Genomic DNA, 23,470 nt, shown 5'->3' with positions numbered 1-23,470 from the left:
TCTGTAGGTGTTGTTGTTCCACAAAGAGTTAGAAATGGAGGATTCTGTTCCTCTTACCCATTGGCAGTATGTTCAAGTTATCATGCGACCATGCAATCCTTTCCGAACCTTTGGCCTACTCTTCAGATAGTTACTAGACATTGCAGTTCAGCTGGAGGTGAGATCACACTGTGTCCCTGGATGCTGTCTTACTTTCTTTTCTCATCATATCTGTGCCCTCCATAACTGAAACTGAATATTGAATAAGTGAAGTTTCTCAGTGAACAGAACAAGCACAAATCTTGCTGATCTATAAGGCAACTCTCCGTACTTTTACCCCAGTATTAATGGCAGGGAAAGATAGCTTACATGCAATCCATGCCCATTTAAAGACAGAGAGGGTTCTAATTCTCCCATCATACACCTCTACTTGATCTGATGTTCTGCTTGTTTCTCATCCCAATAGGAATACTATGACAAAGGCGATTACATCATCAGAGAAGGAGAAGAAGGAAGCACCTTTTTCATTTTGGCAAAAGGAAAGGTAAATGCTAAGTAAGCTTACTTACTCCATAAAGACTTCTGCTGTGATCGGTGTGCTATCAGTGTAGCAATGTTCTGCATTGCCGTGGAAGAAGTTGCTTGACTGAAAGAGTGATGAAGTATCTCTGACAGTCTCTGGGGTTCTCTATGCAGATGCCTGGGTTTGAGGATGAGGGCATAGAGCACATCTGATGGACCACAGCTGACATAGTACCTTGTCAATAACTGCCCACAGGTTCCTCTGTCTTCTGTGGAAGTCTTTCTGTGTGTGATGTTTGTAATGGCTGGTTTATTTTTACTGACCCTCCCTTTTTAGGAATGAGCACATGATTGTTTATCAGCCCAATGGTCCAAGAACAGGGCTGGAATAATGTTTTTTTTTAATTCATTTTACATATCAAATACAGTTCCCCCTCCTTCTCCTCCTCCCCTTCTCCTCCACCTCCTCCAAACTCACCTCCATCCACTTCTCAGAAAGGGTAAGGCTTCCCATGGGGAGTCCCAACTGAAGCCTGAGACATTCCATTTGGTGGGATGTGGAATAATGTTTTTATATAGCAGATATGACCAGCAATCTAGAAGAATGAATTCAGCAAGTAAAGTTCCATTCTTTGAAAGAATTCTGGCTAATAAAGAAATTGCATTTGTTATCATCATTTAAAATATTAATTCATTGTGACATTCATAAATATCAATCAAAAACTCTAGCCATTGTGAACCAGCACCTATTAACATATTAACTATAATAATTCTGGCTGAAACAGGTAATATTGTAAGATTCTGTTTTGGAGGCCCATGAGAAGTAGCCTACCTATGGAGAGACTTCAAACTGATACTCAAAATTATTCTTGTTTGTTGTAAACTCTATTAGACTTTTTGAAACAACAGAGCTAGGTCGCCAAGGGACTCATATTACTTGCTTTGAGGATCTCTCAAAAAGAATCACTGGATTTACATTTTACAAACTGACCATTGGAGCCAGATGTGGTAGTGCACTTCTTCAATCCCAGCACTTAGGAGGCAGAGGCAGATCTCTAGTTTGGGGCCAGCCTGGTCTAAAGAACAAGTTCCAGGACAGCCAAGGACACCACAGGAAACCCTCAAAACAAAACAAAACAAAACAAAACAAAACAAAACAAAACCCTGACCTTTGGGAGGTGATTTGATGGAGAATTCTCCTGTTCCAGAGAGTTGTCTAACACCTGTCTTAACAAGAGCAGAGTGCTGTGGATTTCAAGAGCATTGTGCAGCAGCATATTACAGTAACAGTGTAAGGACTAACATGGTAAGGACTGTAAGGGTGTGACTACTGTAATGGTGTAACTACTGTAATAGTGTAATGACTCTAATGGTGTAACTATAACAGTGTGAAAGACTGTAACATTGTGATGACTCTAACAGTGTAAGCACTGTAACTGTAATGGTATAAGGACTGTAACAGTATAAGGACTGTAACAGTGTAAGGACTGTAACAGTGTACTGATTCTAATGGTGATACAGCCTCCTATTCTCCCTCCTTCAGTTGTTGCTGAGTTTGATGGGTGTGTGTTCAGATCCCTCGTTTACTCTGATCTCTCTTTTGAATTGTTTCACTTTGTTTAGGTGAAAGTCACACAGAGTACAGAAGGCCACGAGCAGCCACAGTTGATCAAAACCCTGCAGAAAGGGGAGTACTTTGGAGAAAAAGCTCTGATCAGGTGAGTGCATGGATTTACATGGTGCTCAGAAAACAGGCTTGGAATGTTTTCCATCTCAAGACTACTCACTAGCCAAACACTAGTTTTGCCCAGGAAAGTCTTATGTCAGTAAAAACAAGATTGGTTTTTAGCTTAAAATATTAACAAAAGAACATAAAATGAGGAAATTATTAAACTTGAGCAAAGTTTTATGTTGCTGTAGTTTGCAATATTATCCTACTCAAAATATTTCTTTTTTAATTAAAATGTGAAGAGTTCTGGCAAGATGGGTCAGTAGGTGGTGGCACCTGCATCCAAATCTAATGACCTGAGTTTGATCTCCAGGACCCATATGGTAGAGGGAGAGAACGGACTCCCCAGATTGTCCTCTGACCTCCACATGTGCATCAGGACATGCACATGCGCGCGCGCGTGCACGCGCACACTCACACACACACACACACACACACACACACACACACACACACACACACCACATATAAACAGAATAAATATATAACTGTAATAAAATGTTTAAACATCACAACAACTTTTCATATTCTGCATCTTTAAAACACATCAAAATAATCTATGTTTAAGAAATTTTTGCTGAGTGGTGGTGGTGCATGCCTTTAATCCCAGAATTCTGGAGGCAGAGACAGGTGGGTCTCTGTAAGTTTGAGAACTGCCTGGTCTACAAAGTACACACAGAAACCCTGTCTCAAAAAACAAAAAGAACAAAAAAAGAAAAAAAGAAAGAAATTTTGTGAGCTTAAAATACAAGTTTTAGCAGCAGCTCAAAATAATACATTTGAAATTTCTATGTGACCGTTCTATCTTTTGAAGTATAAGTTTGTGTACTATTGACCTAAGTCATGGAAATACATTTTTATAAAGCTGATAAGTGGCTTAAGGGGTACTTTGTACTTCCTTAAACAAACAAGCAAACAAACTCCATATCTAAAGAAATACATTTTCCTAAATAGAAATAGTTTCATAAAATAGCAATTGAGTTCAGAAAAAGATCCATTTTTGGAGTTACATATGTTTTCAAGTGAATAATTTGGAGTAATTTAGGAAATCACTTGGATTTTATATTACCAGCAAATGGTTTTATGTCAAGTATATGTTTGAAGAAAAGAGTTAATGAAGATCTGGGTAGTGGTGGCCCACTCCTTTAATCCCAGCACTCGGGAGGCAGAGGCAGGCCAATCTGTGAGTTTGAGACCAATCTGGTCTACAACACCTAGTTCCAGGACAGCCTCCAAAGCTACAGAGAAACCCTGTCTCAAAAAACCAAATAAATAAATAAATAAATAAATACATAAAGAGTTAATGAAGAAAAAGCTATTTCTGTTGGGCAGTGGTGGCGCACGCCTTTAATCTCAGCACTTGGGAGGCAGAGGCAGGTGGATCTCTGTGAGTTCGAGAACAGTTTTGTCTACAAAGCTACACAAAGAAACCTTGTCTCAAAAAACAAAAACTAAAAAAGAAAGAAAGAAAAGAAAAAGAAACAGGGAAAAAAAGAAAAAGCTATTTCTGACCTTTTATCATTTTCTTAACTTTCACCTATGAAGCTTCTGTAAGACAGGCTACATAATTACAGCACAAAGAGAAAGTGCTCTGTATTTACCCAGACATATTTGATTATCTAAAATTTATACATCTTTTATTTTTCAAAGAACGCCCAGGTACTAAAACATAATACATTGGGCTTTAGCTATTATGTAAGAAATTTCAAAGTATAATTTAAAGACAAACTGAGTTTTTCTTTCTTATTGCCTAGCTGGTAATGAACTCATTATTTGACAATAATGAAATTATCTTTTTTTACACTATTATAATTATCCAAGACTTCAACTTATTTGTTCTTAATATTTACAGTTTATTTTCTACCCACTTGCAAGCTAACCAGACAAACTTTGAAGATTCACAGGACTCTATTATGCAGTGTAGATATTAAGCAGCTCTCAAGAGCTAGCATGCGATCTAGTTTTAAGGGACCTGAATTAATCTGTGCTGTCTGTTGTAGCTAGCCAAGTATAGTTTTTTCCTATAGGAAATATGAAAATTTATGTCTCACATAGATGACCAACTCCCCAAAGCATCTGAAAGCACAAAAATAAAATGAATGGGAAGGGGATGTGGATACAAATGTTTCTCTATTTTTTTTTTTTTGCACATTTTTATGATCCTAATTTTTAGAGCTGCTGACTGTGGTTCAGTCTTGCTTCTATTTTATATGTTTGCAGAATGACATTAAATAGTCTCAGGGGTTCTTTCAGAATTTTATTTATGAAAATAAATCCATGGCACTTAATGCACAGCTACTCTGAAAGCACACGTGGGAAACTGTGGTGGTTACAGCGTGTGCAGAGAACGGTCTTTGTGACAATCGTGAAGTGGACATGCGAGGTGAAAACCTTAAGTATTCCCTTGCTCTGAACTCACAGCCCAAGGTCGTGTCCGTGTCTATGTCTATCCTTGGTTTCCTTCCACCATTTCTGCCTCTGCTCATACCTCCACATTTCCACCTCCACCCCTGCCCATACCTTAACCTCCACCTCTGGCTCTGCTTTTTATATTCTGGCTCTCTTGTATGTGTAAATGACTAAAAGACCCCAAGGCTCAGTTATTTTCACTGACACCCCTCGAAGGAATCCTATAAACTAAGGTCAGACTGTAAACTGCATAAGATGGTCTTTGAATATCATGTAGAAAGAAAGGGGGTTTCTTAGGCATGCAAGCCATGGGCTGCCTGAGTCTTCTCTGTCCTAGCACTAAGGAAATGTGAAAGGATCTACACAATCGCTATTGCTGATAAATTGTGCAGCGCTGTCCTTGTGATGACCGCATTTCGTCGGTACTCCTGGGTTACTCTAAGCGAATCTCTGAGCCCTGGATGCTATATGTATGTGCCTTTGTTTAGTGTCTAATGTATAACTAGTAGAGAAAGAAAAATAACATGTAAGTCAAGGGCCTCGAGGAAATGGCTGATGCTTTACCCATCTCTATTGACTTAGACAATTACACAGCCTTCAGCTCATGTATAATGACTCATTGTATCTCAGATATCCATGGTAAGAGTCTCCACTCCATTACGTATAAGGAAGTTAACAGTGCTATTTGTGCTATGATTCATCGTCAACTGTAACACAGATACTAATTTTAGAGATTTTACTGAGAAAAAAATTATTCATTTTATATCCTGTGACCATGAAAGTGTTTCAATAGTCAGTTAATCCATTGATATGGCCCTGTAAACACATGCCTGGATTCCATTTAAACTGATTTCCTATCTGATACTAGCTTGGTCATTTCCCAGAACATTTCTCTGGTCAGTTGGTTTCTGAACTGCCTCCTTGTTCATTAGTAATTTTCCTTTGATGGGAGGCAACTATTCTGTTCTGGCTGTGACAAAACACACAATGAGATTCCACATGGCAGTTGGTGATTCTTCTGTGCTCACAGCACAGTTCCCTCCCCTGAATTTTTTGTGTACATAACCTTTACTGGGACACATTTCAAGTCCATTTCTAAAGGGTTAAATATAAAGTATGGCATTATTTAAAGACACCGTAGTCTTTGGATGGTTTAACAGTGGGTATGAATTCACATAAGGCCTGAGTTCCCTAACAAAAGAGACTTCTAGTTTCTAATTGCGGTGAAAGCTGACTTCTTTCTTTCTTCTGCAGTGATGATGTCAGATCAGCCAATATAATTGCTGAAGAAAATGATGTTGCATGCCTCGTGATAGACAGAGAGTGAGTATCCTGGTTTTGGAGAACGCAGGCACCTGCTGCTTGGAAGACTTGGCTTCTGTGACTCGGATCCCTCTCTGTTTTCATGTTCATCACCACTTGGAAATGCTGGTCAATGCTCAGCTGCAAGTGCATTCTATTAAAATTCATGAGCAGGAGCTGGATTCCTGATCAGAATCTGTCTCCACAGTGGCAGATGCTGGCAGGCTAAATATTTTGTGTGCAAAGTTGATATGTAATTATCAGCGATGGGCTGCTTCAAATTCTGTTTCTTTCAGGGAAATCAGTTTGTTAGTGCTTCTGTGAGTTTATTTATGTGTCTGTGGTTATGCCATCAGTGTGAGTATCCAAGGATACTGGAAGAGAGCTCCAGATCCCCGGAGCTGGAGCTAGAGGATTTTGTGATCCACCGGACATAGATACTAGGAACCAGATATGGGTACCAAATGTGGGTCCTCTTCAAGAGCAGCAAGTGCTGCTAACTGTTAAGCCATATCCCCAGCCGAGAATCTTCCTCTGAAGACATTAACTGATTATCATTCTAGAAAGGCATGACCATCTGTAGTAATTTTTAATGACATGCATCAATATTGATATCGTTCTTAGATACTTTTAAAAATAAGACTCACTTTGTTTCCGTCACTACTTCAAAGCCCATTTTAACCTGGATCCTTTGACCCTTCATTAATCAGTTAAATATTGACTAGTTATACAATCAATCTAAGGAATACGATTTACGTAAGCCAAAACTAAGACATCGTCTATGTGAAGCAGTGGTGTCATCAAAGAAATAAGATGCACTCCTATGAAATATTAACAAAACCAGTAAAATGACAAGATATAACAGTGGAATATTGTCAGTCAATTATTGTTTATAGCCTTGACTGAATCATACATGTGAAACACTGGAAAGAATATTAGAATATTGCAAAAAAACCCTTTTTTCATGGAAATTTTCAACCATTGAAAAATAGAATAACATTGTAAACTTCATAATGCAAGTACATTAGTTATGCATTTCTAATCTATAACCCACTCCATGGATCCATTCCATATTTGTAGTACTTTCAAGGAAACTTAAAATATGCAATTATTTTATGTATAGATTTCTATAATTTCTCCAAAAGCCAAGTACTATGTGTAAACCACACAATCCTAATGTTAGCATATCTAAAAATTAAAATATCTAGAAGGTAATTTTAATATCCCTCCAAGCTATTCTAATTCTTTCCTACAGATAAAACAAGTGAACCCCAGGTGGGTTAAACGTCTTCTCTCTACTGCCCAGGTTCCCCGACTCATTCCATCATTCTGCCAATCATGCCACCAGGCTCCCATAGCACCTGTTCAGAAAGAGAAGCAACCGTGGTTCTGTGAGGTGGAAAAGGCTTCCTTTTATTTCTAATTGATGGAATGTTCTTTAAAACATCCATCAATTAGTTTATCCTTGCTTAGAAAAACTGTAGAAGTCACTCTAGGAGAAGTAAAACTGCAAAATCCCAGGGCCTAGGAAATGCAAAATGTGTTTAGATAAAAGCCATCCTTGGATGATGGCTGTTGGATGGAAAATATGTTAGTTCAAGATTGTCCCACTAATAAATCTGTTTTGTGTGTGTGTGTGTGTGTGTGTGTGTGTGTGTGTGTGTGTGTGTGTGTGTGAGTTTCTTTAAAATATATGTGTGTTCTGAGTAACAGCTATGGTATAATTGCTCTTGAAGCCAGGGGAAAATATATGAGAGAAGAGAAGAATGGGCTTCATCCATAATCACATAGATCAGATAATGTCACTCAGAGTCTGTGAAAAATGCAATAATTTTATGTACTTTACAATGTGTAGGCTTATAATTTCAGAATTTTGATTTATATGGATATTGGTCTGAGAATATCCATCTGCCACAATGAAAGATAAAACATTATATGAATTAAGGGTGAGAAAGTTGAACTGTCAGGTACAAGTGGGTTGAACTACGTCCTAAATTTCTGTGACCACTGGGTTATGTATCTGTGAGTAACATCTCATCTCACTCTGGAAATAAGTCCAGTTTTGATTATAAATGAAATGATGACTGTAGTTATGACTTATAGAATAGGTTAAGATCCTACAGCAATTCACAACACTGTATGATCAAATTGATACTTACAGTTTAATTTATTTAGCACCTGTCCTGTCAACCTACTATTAGCTTCAGGGACACAGAAACATGTCATTTGTACATTGTGACTGCAGGGCCAGTATCTGGCATAGTCCTTGACAAATGAGAAATGATCACCAGATGGTAGCTGGACAAAAGGGTACCATACTTACACTAAAATAGAGCGACAGAAAATCTATAGATTATTATTTCTTCCTCCATATTTCACAATTTTAAGCAAACTCTTTTGATTATAATGAAAGAATATAGTTGTTTCCTTTCTTATTTTGAAATTGTGAGGAAACATGTGAAATAACTATATGGTAATAAAAAAAAAGGAGTGGGGAGGTAGAGAGAGAGTCATATCTCCGGGGCTTTCTGGCCAGCCATCCAGGTCTAATTGGCAGGCTCCAAGCAAGTGTGAGACCCTGTCCTAAGAGAGAGTGGATGGACAGCTCCAGAGTAATAACACTCGAGGCAATGACTGCCACACACACATGTAAACGTAGAAACAGAGACATGGAACAAAAAGTGTTAAAACTGCCTTGATACCTTCACAACAGAACATCTTTTAATTTTATTTTATTTAGAACATTCAACCAAACCGTTGGGACATTTGAAGAACTCCAAAAATACCTTGAGGGGTATGTGGCCAACCTGAACCGCGATGATGAAAAAAGGCACGCAAAGTAAGTGAGAGAGTTTTCTCTGCCACCAGCCACAGCTGTAGGTTGTGATCCCCTGCAGGGTGGCTTTCAGCAAGCTGTGCTAGAACATTCTAGGGACACCAGTTCAACTCAAGGGTGGAAAGTTTTTAAGCCTCTAAGTAAAAACTTTGAGTGTTGAATATGAATTTGAGGGAGAAGTTTCCTGGTAAAGGGAACACTTCAGAATACTGACTTCCACAGGTGAAGAGAAGGGTTATAGCTTGGAGTTTCTGAAAATTTCCAAGAATGTTTTTGTGGGTAGGAGAGGGTAGAGTACATCACTGCAAATCTAGTTATACTGTTTTTTGTTTTGTTTTGTTTTTAAAACAGGGAACTTTTGTTAAATTACAATTACTTAATAAAACATTTAAATTTTATTTTATTGTAGTATTTCTGTGCTGAGATTTGAACCCAGAGCCCTATAATTCTTGGTGGATATTCTCCAATCTGCTAACCCCAGACCTTAAGACCTCACAAGTGAAAGCCAAAGCTTATATTCATGAGATAGGTTTCTAGAGAGCTACACTCAAAATTTCTAGAAAGACTAAATTAAATTTTGAGTTAAAGTGTTCAAACAATATTTTTCTTCAAGATAGTCATTCACAATTTTTTATGCCTTTGACCTCTTAAAGTAGTAGTTTATCCATATATAAATCAGTAAGTTTTAATTCAAAGACAAAACGTGTATTTTATAAACAACAATACTTAGATGTAAAGTGTACTTTCATGTTTCATAACACAGTTATTCTGCATGAGACATGGAAAGCTTTGTTGAAAAGCAGCAGACATTCTTAGTGTGGCCTTCTAAGAATAACAAAGTTACTGGTTTCATTCTCCTCCACTGCCTAACTTCCTGCTGTTAGCAGCTCTTTTGAGATGTGTTCCAAATGCTACAAAATTCCCATTGAATGTGTTTGTCCTCGATCCCATTGCTTTTCTCCCCGGATATGAACAAACACATCCCTGTCAAGATCAGGATAGTCTTGTTGCGATGATAGGCAGTATTGCAGGTAGAAATGTGCCCCTGGAGAATAGAGTTTGTGAATGGCATGGTAGTGGTGTGACTCAGCATGTATGTGACATCTCACCTCTCTCTTCAGGCGCTCTATGTCTAACTGGAAGTTGTCCAAAGCCCTTTCTCTGGAGATGATTCAGCTGAAAGAGAAGGTGGCCAGATTCTCTTCAACCTCCCCATTCCAGAACCTTGAGATTATCGCAACACTGGGCGTTGGTGGGTTCGGAAGAGTGGAGCTTGTAAGGGGTTTACGTTTCAAGCATCTGAGTGAAGCATACTGATTTCTTGTTGTTTTGTTTTGTACCTCAGCTTATGTTGGAAGAATATATGAGTTATCATTGCTATGTTAAAGTATTCTAAACTGAAGGAAGCAAATGTTTCAGCCTGTTTGTGCTTGCAAATAGTAATTAGTTGCTCTGCCAGTCTTCAGACATCACATCCTGTGATGAATTTTTTTTTGATAGTGATTATTGGAGAATGTACCAAGTAAGCATTCCGAAAGATTATGAAATGTAGATGTATTTCCTAGCAACAAATTACATGTGCATAGATGTGTGCAATTATAACACATTATCTCTCTAGACTAAAGAAAAGGAGAACGTGGCCCCAGAAATACTGTAGATGGAATCCTCAATATTCTAGCCATATTACTTAAACAACCCCACCTCTCTGTCTGTGTTTGGCTTTCATTACCCTATTTTTGGGTTGTGTAAAACTTTCCATCAGAGACAAAGGAGAGAAGGATCTTTGAAGAAAAGCCTTCTGTAGCACTCAACAAGACAGCTGGGAGCTTCAGCCTGATTTCAGTTATCTTCCACATCACCACCTGTCTGTGCTTAATAATCAGCTCCCAAGAAAGAGCAGAAGTCCTGCTTCGTCAGATCAAGCGTTCTGAGGGAACTGCGCAATAGAAATCTGTGCTCTTGCTGGGTGCAGATGGCTCTGAGCCCGTGGCAATTACCAAGCCCTTCTTTGCCCAGACAATTTTTAACAATCCACTGTACAGTGACCTCCAGGAGCTATGTTGATGCCTTCCTTTGTCTGCAGAAAGGCTGGGCATGAACAGCTGTGAAATGCTACTACAGGCCCCACCAGGACAGTTCAAACCCATTCCAGACCTCATGCCTGATGGGTGGAGGGAAAACACTTCCTAACAGGATGAAGGATGTTTGCAATGGGGCTTATGCTCTATGCAGACATTGCTCTACACTGGTGTTTTCTACCACAAGCACAGCTAACAGATTGAATTAACAATGGCAAGATCTTCTTTCCTAGATAGTAACTGCCAAAGCAGTAATTTCTCCACTTATTTAAAATCTATAGACATCACCAATGGTAAATATGAACAAAACATGGGATGCAGTCATCTCCATTTACTAACCAGTATTGTCTGCTTATGCACTTTTATAACTGTCAGAAAAAAGTCTAGTTGGTTCAACCTTGATTTTCTTTTGAGAAGGAGTTGTGATTTTTGTACACAGAGGAGCCCCCTCTTAGTGTCCCAGAGTGATTTCTACCATGATGGACATGTGTCTCTAAGCTTCTATCACCTGATATGCCCTTTGAGGTTTGGAAATGTGCCTGATACAATCAAGGAAATGAATTTCTACTTTTAATCAATTTAAATTTAAATGACCTCATGTGATTAGTAGGCTGTCCACAGACATAGATTTGATATGAGTTTCTTTGAAAATTAGAGGCTAATATCAAGAAATAAGAAGTCTTGGCAGTTCTTATTAACACTGTCCATGTTTCACAATCAAAACTGTAAAAATTTCTCTCAGTGAAATTTAAGCAGATTTTTTTCTTATTTCAGTACAAAAATTTTAGAACCAAGTTATATGAAGCATTTTGAAAATGATTGTCAGTGTACAAAGTTCTATAGAAGTCAGTTCTAGAGGGATAAGTGGTTAAAAGCTTATAGAATCTTTAAATGTAAAACAATTTAACTCTAATTAATCAACATGATACATTCCATATTGCAAATTGTTGTAATGCATTAATTATGAGTCTTTCATTTCTCGCCTAGGTTAAAGTTAAAAATGAGAATGTTGCTTTTGCAATGAAGTGTATAAGAAAAAAGCACATTGTCGACACTAAACAGCAGGAACATGTCTACTCGGAGAAGAGGATCCTGGAGGAGTTGTGTTCCCCGTTCATCGTGAAGTAAGTGAGCAGCTGGCATGCCAGGAAGCATTACTCTGAATTTTCCTGTGAGATCTTGGGTAGGAGTTTCCAATTGCTTTTATTCTAGGGAAGCCATGCTAATGTGGTGTGTGCATGTGTGCAGGTGCATGCACGCATGCGTAGGGGGCTATTATAGAATAGTTGGAGCTCATTATTTCATCCAAAGCTAATGTAGAATTGGGGAAGAAGGAAGCAAGAGCCCACAAGCTGCTGCTCAGTGTGGGTGGATGTTAAACTTCTTCAGGGAGGGTCATTTGGGTACACACAGTTACCAAAGTGCAAAGTTACCAAGTGGCCATCTCCTAATAGTTATTCCTCTTTTTTCTCTGTACTTGTTATCAGCATGGAAGAGATACTATCTAGACCATCACCCTCTTCCCTGGTGTATCCACAAGCTACTGATATAAGCCATTTTTAATTTTCATTTACTTTTTAATGATACCTAAGTGTAGTTTCAGTAATGTCTGGTGATGTACAGTCTACAGGGTAGACCAGATGCTTTGAGAAAAATCTTCCTACTTACCCATACTCTCAGGCTCAGTTTTTCATGGTTAAAAAATAAGACTGATTCCAGGCAATGATGATAGCATTCATTCAATTATGTTTATATTTTTCCAGCATTCCCTTTTAAAGTTAATATTCACCAATGAACTGTGATGGGCAGCTTAAGGGTTGTATTTCTTTTTTACAACACCAGCTCTTTGCAATGTTCTTGACATGCAGGATAGCAGTAATGGTATTTAGAATAATATCAGGGAAGACATTTACTATGCTGTGAGATATACAGATTTAGACAGGGATGGCGGTGAGATGACCATGTTTACATCACTGGTCCTTTATGAGGAAGCAAACCAGAAATGTACATGTGTATTTTCCATTAAATACTTATTGACAGTAATATATAGATAATGTATAGTCAATATATAATCTGATTAATTTATATGTAAAAATGAGAAGCTGCAATTATATAACTAATGGGAAAATAGGTGTCCCCCATGACATCCTTCCCCATTCTCCACTCCTTCTCCTCTTATTCTTCTTACTTATTTTTATTTTATGTATGTGAGTGTTTGTCAGCATGTATGGATGTGTATCATGTGCATAAGGGATGGCCATGAAGGCCAAAAAGAGTGATGGGTACCCTGGAGCTGGCATTGTAAATGGCTATGAGCTGCCATGTGGGTGATGGGAACCGAACCTAGGTCTTTGGTGAGAGCAGAAAGTGCTGCAATTGCCAAGCCAGCTCTCCATGATGCCCACACAGATTCTTTTTGAATTCTAAGTACCAGAAAATGTTTTCACCCAAGTATTTAATGATCTGAACCACTTTACTCACCATTTACTTTCTAGGGTCACCCAAGGGCAGTAGAGATCCTCAGAGGTGGGCTTTTGTTGACACTAGATCATACAGCATCTAGCACCCTCAGCCAGGCTACTTCCTACCTCAGGTGTCCTTGCCAAGTCCTTCCCCACAGGCCTGGATACTTATAGGTCTTTATCCCTGAGTCTATTTCCAAGACTAGCTAACCCAAAGGATATGATAGACTCTGATGACACCCTATGGAAGGCCTCACATCCGGGGGGGGGGGCAGAAAGGATATGTGATAGGTAGAGTTTTAGTTAGGGGAGATGGTAGTGGAGGAGGGGAGGGAGAGGAAACTAGATTGTGAAACAATCTTGCTTCTAATTCAAATAAAAAAAGTCTGCAGAAAAAAAGACTGGCTAACCAGTTAGAGGATATACGACATAAATATAATGAACTTTTATGAAAGGCACTATTAAAATGATACATTCACAGGCCTGTGGCTTTGGGGAGGAAGGAGAGGCCCTATTTGGTAGTGGGATAATGAACCACTTTATGATGAAGATGTCCTTGGTGCTTTCAAGGAGCATGACACTTTCACAGGGAAATGGAGACGCAGACATTCAGTCTGTGCTAAGTACAGGATAAGGCTGGAGATCCAAGGCAATGGGAATGATCAAAGAGGATTTGGGAGAAGGTCTGTGCAGCTGTTGGATATCTGTATGGAAATGGGAGGTATTTTTTTCAAATGTTGCTGAAGTAACTTAACTAACTTATGTTTTCATTTGTCTCCACAGATTATATCGTACTTTCAAGGACAATAAATATGTGTACATGCTTCTGGAGGCCTGTTTAGGTGGGGAGCTGTGGAGTATATTAAGAGACAGGTAATGAAAAGAGATCTGTAAGCAATAGCTCTTATCAGCTCACGTCTGTGCTGGCTATGAGGATGGTTCCAGGGAATGATTATGGGTGTATTTTGCTAGCTAACACTACAGAAGTATCATAGAGAACATCTAAAGTCTACTAACTTCCTAGAATATGGACTGAAGGTTTCAGACACAGAACATGTGTGAGCTGGTGGAGATCACATGGATTATAGAAGGCAGACCCTGTGTGTAACTCAGAATCAAGATTCTAAAATAGACTGTGATGGAGAGTGACTGGGTCCTCCCTCAAACAGAACAGAGTTGGATGTCCACAAATGTTTGCTTTAGTTAAAGAAATAGTGTTGATACAGTCGTAAACACAGATGGCCACCAAGCATCTTCTATGTAGAAGGCACAATGGTGAAAGTTTGGAAGCTTCTTTCCTAAATGACATAGAATTTTCTATGTAAAAGGCTATAAAAGTATTAACTTTAGAAACACAAGTTTAGAGTTTACCTGAAGAAGGTGGGTGATATTAAAATATGACACTAATATGAAAGCTAAATAATTACAGAGAAGCTACATATTTGTAAGGAAGTGGTGAATTGGGGGACATTCTAAAATGACAAAGACTGGGAAGGACAGAGAAGTGAGGAAAGACATAAAATGACAAAGACTGGGAAGGGCAGAGAAGTGAGGAAAGACAAAGCAGGGGAGCTGTGGACCAGGAACAGCAGGGAGGGAGAAGACAATGTCACCGAAAGAGGAATGGGAAAGGAATAATGCCGCCATGTTAGAGAAAGGGAGTTAGTGACAGGCACGCCTTTGGACATTCCTCTTTGACACAGTGGCCCTCAACCTTGGCTGCATCACACAACTGCATCAGGAGCTTCTGCAAACCAAAAATGGTGTGTCCTGACACCACTTGTTATGATTCATTTTGTTGGTGTGGGGTCCAGTAAATCATTTGTTTAAATACTTCTCAGTGCACTTATGACTGAGACCCACTGAGCTAGGCATGTATGTGAATGAATGTTGTGTTAAGAGCATATGAGATTCGAATTGGAAGAACCATGAAAATGAAGGAGACATTCAGGATTCCCGAAGAATTGTTAGCACAATGCATCTTTGCTTCAGTGGCTAATTCTGCTTAGAAATCTGTATCCTTAGAAAAGAGTGTTCATGCTGCCTGGTAGGCACTGTGCTTACCCCAAGGGCAATCCTGGTGAGTAGTAGCACAGCCATCTTTGAGGCGTGGCTCTCCAGGCTTTAAAAACTTGGATAACTCACCAGAGGACATAGAGAATGAAGGAAGCTGAGTTTTCAGGAATCAAACTGAATTTTCTCTCCTAAGACACATCTTTTGCTTATAAAATGTGAGTAATCACTACCACATTTAAAAAAATCAGTGTATTAAATTAGATAGCATCCTTATATATGGTAACTCTAATAAAAGTTCAAGGAGAGCCCAACAGGGAAGTGCTATGGCCAGCTTTCTCTAGGGGCTACTGGTTTATGCTACATAGACAAGAACGGAAGTGACCACCAGAACCTTTTTAGTCAAGTGATAAAGTATGTAAGACTTGGTCAAGCTTTTCATCGAAATAGTTGCATATCTCCAGGATATGCCACAGGTGTCTAAGTCTTCCTGTTTTGTATGTTCACATATGATAACCAGAAAGAAATGCATAAATATAGGCTTGTTTTAGTGAAATTTGTTGTAGTTTTTATGAAGTGTTCCCATCAATTTCTTAATGATCTGTACATAGCCATCAGCATATAAAATATATTTTAATGAATGTTAATGATATAAAAAACCCATTGCTATAGGCTGGGAGATGTCTCAGGAGGCAAACTGCTACTAATTGTGAATCAGGACCCGAATTTGAGTTCCCATAACCATGTAAAGCTGAGCATGGTGACATGCATGTGTAACCCCAATGCTCCTCCTGGGAGATGGAGGGTAATTCCTGGAAGCTTGATGGCTAGCATGATGTACACAGTAGCAATCAACACAAACAAGACCCATAATCAAATAAGGGGCATCTGAGTTCCACATGTGCACCATGACACATGTGCATCCCCCCACACACACCATATGAATTTTATAATGCAATCTAGATGCCTAGAACAGCACCAGAGACATATTCAGAGTATTAAGAAGAAAACAATGTCATTGCAGAGGCAGCTTCGATGAACCCACCTCCAAATTCTGTGTCGCCTGTGTGACAGAAGCGTTTGATTACCTGCATCGACTAGGCATTATCTACAGAGACCTGAAACCAGAAAACTTAATTCTGGATGCCGACGGCTACCTTAAGTTGGTAAGGCAAGTTTTCTTACAGTATCATGTGGAATATTTCCATAACAAAGTTGTGCTATTGTAGCAATCTTTCAGTTTTGGTGCAGCTGCTATTTTTACTCTAGGGGATGCAGCCCTTGAATACTCCTGCTTAATATTGTGAGCAATGCTATTTATGTAGTCTATTTAAAATGTTTGTTTATGTGTATGAGTGGGTTGCCTGCACACGTGTGTGTGTGTGTGTGTGTGTGTGTGTGTGTGTGTGTGTGTGTGTGTGTGTGTGTGCACTGCATTCACACCTTGTGCCTACAGAGCCAGAAGAGTGCATCAAATACCCTGGAAGTGCAATTGTAGGTGTGAGCTGCCATGTAGTTGCTAGGAACTGGTCTAGGTCTTAAGCAATATCAGCCAGTACTCTTAACCTCTGAGCCATTTCTCCAGTAACTGAAGACTCAAATCATAAAATGCCTTTAAAATTTGTTAGTATTGTTTAAAAATTTTAACTGCCTTGTGAAGAATAAAGATGTTAGTATGATTTCTATCTCAAGGTATTCACTTTCTAAATAGGAAGAGAAGGAAACGTGATCATTGGTAGCATTTGCGAAATCTTTCTAGTTGTTCTAATAGGCAGTGACTATTCGGAAACTATGAGACTATAGGCTCAATAAGGATCAGATTTCCTTGCTGTCTATGTCTGGGGTCCATTAATTCCCAATAGGAATCCATAGGACATTACACAAAACATAAAAAAGATACTACATAAACTTCTTCCAGTGAGAAACTAGTAGAACTTGATGGTTGAACTGAGGGAAAATAAAGGCACTCTGGACCTCATGAGGAAACCTACAGGATGGGAATCATGGTGGCTTCCAGATGTCTATTTTCATAGCTCCTTGAAGACATCAGGCTATATCCGAATTTAACAGTTGCAAAGACATGGTTACCTCAGGGTTTGGATGTAAGAAAATACCATTATTTACTGATCAATCACCATATGCAAATGTCTTGTTAAAACTGTCACAGTGACTCTATTCAATAGTGTAAAGATAGGTTTAATTGGTATAATTGTAAAATTCAGCCCAAGTGATTACATTTGTTATGTTTAATTTCTAAGAGATCTTTTTCTATGAAGTAAAATAAGAGCCTTTTCATGTGAAACCTGGCTCATTTCCAAGAAACATTTTGATCCATTCAAGCTTTATTTTGTCCATGAAAGACAGCTTTCAGAACTGGTGCGGTGCAAACACAAGGCTCCAATCACTTCTCTTACAAATCTCAATTCCTACATTGACTGTACCTCCCACAGCCCTTCAGGAGAACTCTCTGGAATATTCTAGAAGAAAGAAAAACTCTCTTGAGGGCTACAGACTGTTTATTAAATTTATCTCTTACATTTTGTACCTGTTTTTTCCCCCAAAACCTCAGGTAGTATATCTAATATTTATAGGGATAGATGGCAGAGACTCCCCTATTTGCCATCATTATCTAGCCTCCTCATTTATTTATCAGCCAACAAAATAAACTTTTAGTGATTTTAGTTATTTAAAAAGGCAATGTTGAATTTTCAATTGCCAATTACATTTAAAACCTGAAATATCGTGAAATTATTGTTGCTGCGAAATGTTTGAAAATGCCAGATGAGACATGAGAAAGATTGTTAGTGATGTATAAATGTGTTCATTAGACAACACAGGCGTTTCTGTGGGCCTGGGCAGATGATGCTCAGTGGTGGATGGTGATCAAACACTGATGTGATCAAGACCTACAACAGTTGCCTCACATGGCAAAGCCCCAGGTTAAGTCTTCAGCACCAACATTGAAGTTGCTGGCTTGCATGGACCAGCAAATCTAAATAACCTTAAAGTTTGATTTAGTAGCTGTGTCTTTGAGGAATGGGAGACCTAACTTCAGATCTGGGCATTGTGGGAAAGTGGGCTAGAGAACTCCCTACAGTGGCAGCGACCATACAGATTAAACAAATATCAGACTTACAAAGATAGTATATGCAAACAAATATGCTTTTCTCATCGCTAGCTCATGGCAGAGGGATGAAAGAAGGCTCCTCTAAGAATTATTGGCCACAAGCTGCTCTTAATGGAAAAATCCAAGCAAAAATTTAAATGAAAACGGATCTATGCTGGAACTATGCCAATGTTCCTAAGCATCACTGCATAAGCTTTTTAAAATAATACACTGTCAACTCAGGACACAAAGAACTTCTGGAGATGAAATTCCAGGAAAGAGAAGCTAATGTTAAAAATATATTAATAATAAATGTATGAGGAAAAAAACTATACTACCATGGGCACTCGTTGCTAAAAGAATGAAGAGCCAAAGTAGATGTATAAGTGCCATGGGCTTTCAAAAAGAGATCTAAGAAGTTTCCAGAAAGATCTAACAGATAAAATGTCTACTGAGAAAATAAGACTATAATAATTAATTAAATAGACAATGGAAGTTTTAAAATAATGACAGTGTGGCTTGCATTGAACCATCCAGATGCAGCTAATTTATATATAAAGTGTGAAGGCACTGGAGAGCAGTAAAAATAAATCAATATCTAAGCCTTGATAAAGGGCATCCTGCTAGATGAGACCCACATTTGAAAACTGCTGCATAGGTGTTTACTGAGAGCATGCTTCAGTGGATAAGGAGTTAGAATTAAACCTTTCTTTAACATCATACCCAATAAGTGATACTGGACAGTCTTCCATTAGATGGAGAACAAAAAGAGATGATCTGATCTTAGAATATTAACCTTGTAATAGGTTTCAGGAAATGAAATAAACCAAGAAAGGACCCAAATCAGAAAATCAGATGAGTCACTTCTTTTTATTTATTATTTTATTTTTATTATTTATTTTTTATTTAATATTTCTTAGCGATGTCTAAAGAATTCATCAAAGAAGTACTTAGAATGAGTGAGTTAGCCACCAAGGGCAAAAAATAATAATAATAAACAAGTAAAATTCTGTTTTTCACCGAGTAATGATAAAAACTTATAAATGAAATAAAATAACATAATATTGAAATTGCAAAATATTATGTTAAAATAGTATCACCATTGTGAATAAATAATGAAATAAATTATACAAAGATGTATAATAGCTATTCACTGAAAATCATAGAATATTAATACAAATAATTATATGACACTGTATACTATGTTCATGATTTGTAGAAAGTAATATTTTATAAAGCAAAATTGTCTGAAGATGTCTATATTTTCCAAGTTGATTTATAGATTCTTTGTCAGTGCAATCAAAATATGAGTGGATGGACACATTTTAGAAATGGTGAATGGTTTTCTAACGTTTACATGCAAATATAGAATGTTAAGAAGAATTAGTAATTACTTTGTAAAAGAAGAGCAACATACGAAGCATTACTCTTTCCAGTGTCAACACCTTATTGCAAAGGTACAGTCCTCATAGTGATGTGACATTAGTGTAAGGACAGACACATGACCTCGTAGATATGCACATTAGTGAGAAAATCTTATTAGAAAGCTCCAGTTGTCATAGTGCTGTGAAATTGGTGTGAGGATAGACACATGACCTCCTAGACAAGCACATTAGTGAATCTTATTACAATGCTACAGTTGTTATAGTGGTGTGACTTTGGTGTAAGGACAGACACATGACCTTGTAGAAAGTTCACAGACAGACATGCACATTAGTGAAAGAATAAGGCCGTCCTTTCCAAAAGACACTGATGGAACAACTGGAGAATAACCACCTGTGAAACAAATTAAAAACCTGATTCATACCTCATACTGTATTCAACAAGAAAGAAGTATCATGCTATTACATCTGGGATAGGCAGATTTTCTAGAAAGCGAATAGTATTAATATTAAAGGAGAAAGGGGTTCCTTAGACTCCTAAATATCAGAAAATACTGATTATTAGTGTATACTGCCAAGAAAGCACATAGGCATGATATAAACTGGGAGAAATATTTATGCTTTATTGGCATAACAGTGAGCTTGTGTCTAGAATATACAAAAAACTCTCACAACTCTTCAATAGTAAAAAAGAGAAAGTATTTTTTAAATACTCAAAAACCTTGAAAACACATTTTATTAAAGCAGGCATGTGAAGGATCACTCCCCACTATTCAGTCATCAAGAGAAAATTCAATGAAAGCCACAAAGAAATGGCATTTCATAGACACTACAATTAATACATTGACAAAAAATAAAAATTCAAATGTCGGTGAGGACATTCCTACACATTTCTTGTGTAGGAGTTTAATCTGCATCAAATCCAGTGAATTGCACACCAAAGAGCAGTGTGCTTTATTACCTGTAAATTATTTGTCTGTTAAAAAATGTAATAGAATATTGTCACAAAAAGAGAAGTCAGGGACTTAAAGAAAATTGGCTAATTACAGAGAATGTAAGGGACTTAAAAACTGGAACTAAAAAATAAATGAAGAAATTTAGAGAATACAGTAAGAAAAAAGTTTGGTTTTCGATACAAAAATAATATAGAGAGTGGGGCTAAAAGAAGTATTAAACAAATAAACAACAACAACAACAAAAACACTAACGACTGGGTAAAAGGTTGCTGGGGCCAAGCCTGGTGACAGACCTGAGTTTGATCCCCAGGACTCACATGATGAAATGAGAGAACTGCCTCCTGCAAGCTACCCTATGACATTTACATGCATACCACGATACACATGTGTATAGTTGTACACATATCTGTATGCATACACATGCACACACATACACACACACACACACACACACACACACACACACACACAGGAACAGAGAGATGACAGACAAAGAGAGACAGACAGAATAATAAATGTAATTTTTAAATATTTTAAAAGCTGAAAAATTTCCACCCACACATTCATACACATATACTACACACACACACAAATAACAGTATCACATACATGCAAACTGATTATGAGGTAAAGAAACACCAACAGATTTACACTAGGACAAATTGTACTTGTTTGATCTCCTATTCTTTCACATGTCAATCTAAAATGAGTTTAAAATATTAATAATTATTTGTGACCTCACAGCCTCTGTGAGCTGGGTCTTTGGAAGTGGATTTGTTAGGGTATTAGCTGCTCTCATTTTTGCAGTAACAAGCGAAGGCAACGTGAGGGGGAAATGATTTATTTCCATGCACAGTTGGAAGCATCTACGATGATGGGAAGCCCTGGAAGTGGAAGCTTGAGTCATCTGGTCACGTTACATTCACAGTTTGGAAGCAAAGTACAGTGACCACTCTTGATCAGCTACCTGTCCAGCAGCTGATAATGTCCAGCAGTTAGGAAGGGTTTTCCCATATTAATTAACCTAATCAAAATTAACCTCACAAACCTATTCAGATGATAACCCAATCTATATAATCACTGACAGGAATGCTCAGAGGCCTGCCTCCTGGGTAACTCTGTCTTATCAGCTTGACAAGCAGTAGTAACCATGACATATTTCAGTATCACTCGTGGGTGGAGCTCTAGTTAGAAGTTGGCTGAAGAAATGGTCACTTGAAGACTTGCAAACTGGATAGGGTAGAGAATCTGGTCTGTCATGGCTCACAAGTTGGTGTTGGTTGTCTGTTGGAGGCCTTCATTCTCCACATGAACCTCTTCACAGGACTGGTTGAATGTCTCTATGACAAGACACACGGCTTCCAACAAAGTGTGTCATGCAGGTAACTTTGGACAAGCTACTTGTCTTGTAAGACCTGCTCCTTGATGCCACTAGTGAGCACTATACTATATTCTTTTGATCACACAGAGCCAGCCAGTATTCTGTGGGAGGGGAACCTCTAAATGCCAGGGCAACTGGATCATCCTAGCTCCTTGCTGTTGGCTATTGTAGTAGGGAAATAAGAATTCAAATAAAGAAAACCTTAAAAGAGAAAAAGCAGATAGGTGTAAATGGAAAAATATAAAGGGAGGAATTATCAAGGAGGAGGGGATTTTTTAGTTGATATCTTGCCAACAGCAAAAGAAGCCAGACTCCAGGGGAATATTGTGCTAACAACCCCGAGCAAGAATAACTGACAAACTTTAATTATAAGCCCAGAGAAACCACCTTTCAGGAAGGGTGCAATGACATATTTAGACAAAGATGAGAGCTGCTTCCTATATAAAAGACTATGATTATGAAAGGTGAAGAAAAATGAACCCTTGTCCCCCAGAGAGTGCAAAGCAGTAAGGAATGGTGACTACAGGACAGTAGTAAATCTGCCAACTCATTAAAAATAACAGTGTAAATCAGTCATCAATGTAATACGTTACATTTTAAAATGAGAAAATGCTAACTCAACAGCAGTGGCATAGACACTTAAAGTAGGAGCCACTAAATGAAAACAGGGATAAAATGCCATATTCAAAGAAGGCAGCAAGAAACAGTAGGAAAGCCAGGGGGTGGGGAATGAACATGAACTAAGAAATTAGAGAAAGATCCAAGATGGGTAATTGAACTTAACTCTCCACATTGAGAAAAAAGTATTGTCAAATAAAAGTATAAAATGAAAATCAGCTATATGGTGTTTTCAACAGAAAGACTTAAACTATGGGGTGCAGGAAGCTGAAACTAAGGAAGAAAAGAGATATGTCTGGGAAATTTTAAGTCAGTTCAAAAGCAGGTTTCGCCGTGTTACTGTCAGAGAAGTATTCCTGAAGATAATGACAGACCATATGATGAGAGGGCATACAGCTCCTCAAGGTTATAGAAAAGGCCTGTTTTTTTTTTAATTTTTCTTATAAGATGCCTCAAAAATACACCACAGACTGGAAGAATTGGGAGGCATGAAGAGTTACAGACATTTTAATACATCACTCAGAAATTGATAGAACATTTGGATCATAGATTGCTAAAGCATTAGAAGATGAGTACAACACAGTTAATAAACTTGATCTAATAGGCTTGTGGAACATTGTTCCCAAAAGGTGTAGAAAGCACATAAGCAAAATTTTAGTAGATGATGGTCCATTAAACAAGCTTTAGTAGAGAAAAA

General features: G+C 38.1%; 1 protein-coding gene across 2 annotated transcripts in view; it reads left to right on the top strand.

Moving 5' to 3' along the window:
• Prkg2 (protein kinase cGMP-dependent 2) overlaps positions 1 to 23,470 on the top strand; it is a 93,814-nt gene that overhangs the window by 40,490 nt on the left and 29,854 nt on the right. The window contains exons 6-13 of one of the 2 annotated variants that reach the window (XM_035453219.1): positions 446 to 523; positions 2,125 to 2,219; positions 5,894 to 5,962; positions 8,682 to 8,780; positions 9,899 to 9,965; positions 11,843 to 11,979; positions 14,101 to 14,190; positions 16,355 to 16,496. In XM_035453219.1, the coding sequence (XP_035309110.1) occupies positions 446 to 523; positions 2,125 to 2,219; positions 5,894 to 5,962; positions 8,682 to 8,780; positions 9,899 to 9,965; positions 11,843 to 11,979; positions 14,101 to 14,190; positions 16,355 to 16,496 (777 nt within the window). Of the gene's footprint in view, positions 1 to 445; positions 524 to 2,124; positions 2,220 to 5,893; positions 5,963 to 8,681; positions 8,781 to 9,898; positions 10,053 to 11,842; positions 11,980 to 14,100; positions 14,191 to 16,354; positions 16,497 to 23,470 lie in introns of both variants that reach the window. The other variant, XM_027387604.2, reaches the window with a different exon arrangement.

The sequence above is a fragment of the Cricetulus griseus genome, assembly GCF_003668045.3.
Source record: "Cricetulus griseus strain 17A/GY chromosome 1 unlocalized genomic scaffold, alternate assembly CriGri-PICRH-1.0 chr1_1, whole genome shotgun sequence".
Lineage (NCBI taxonomy): Eukaryota > Metazoa > Chordata > Mammalia > Rodentia > Cricetidae > Cricetulus > Cricetulus griseus.
This window is presented reverse-complemented; position numbering and strand designations above follow the sequence as displayed.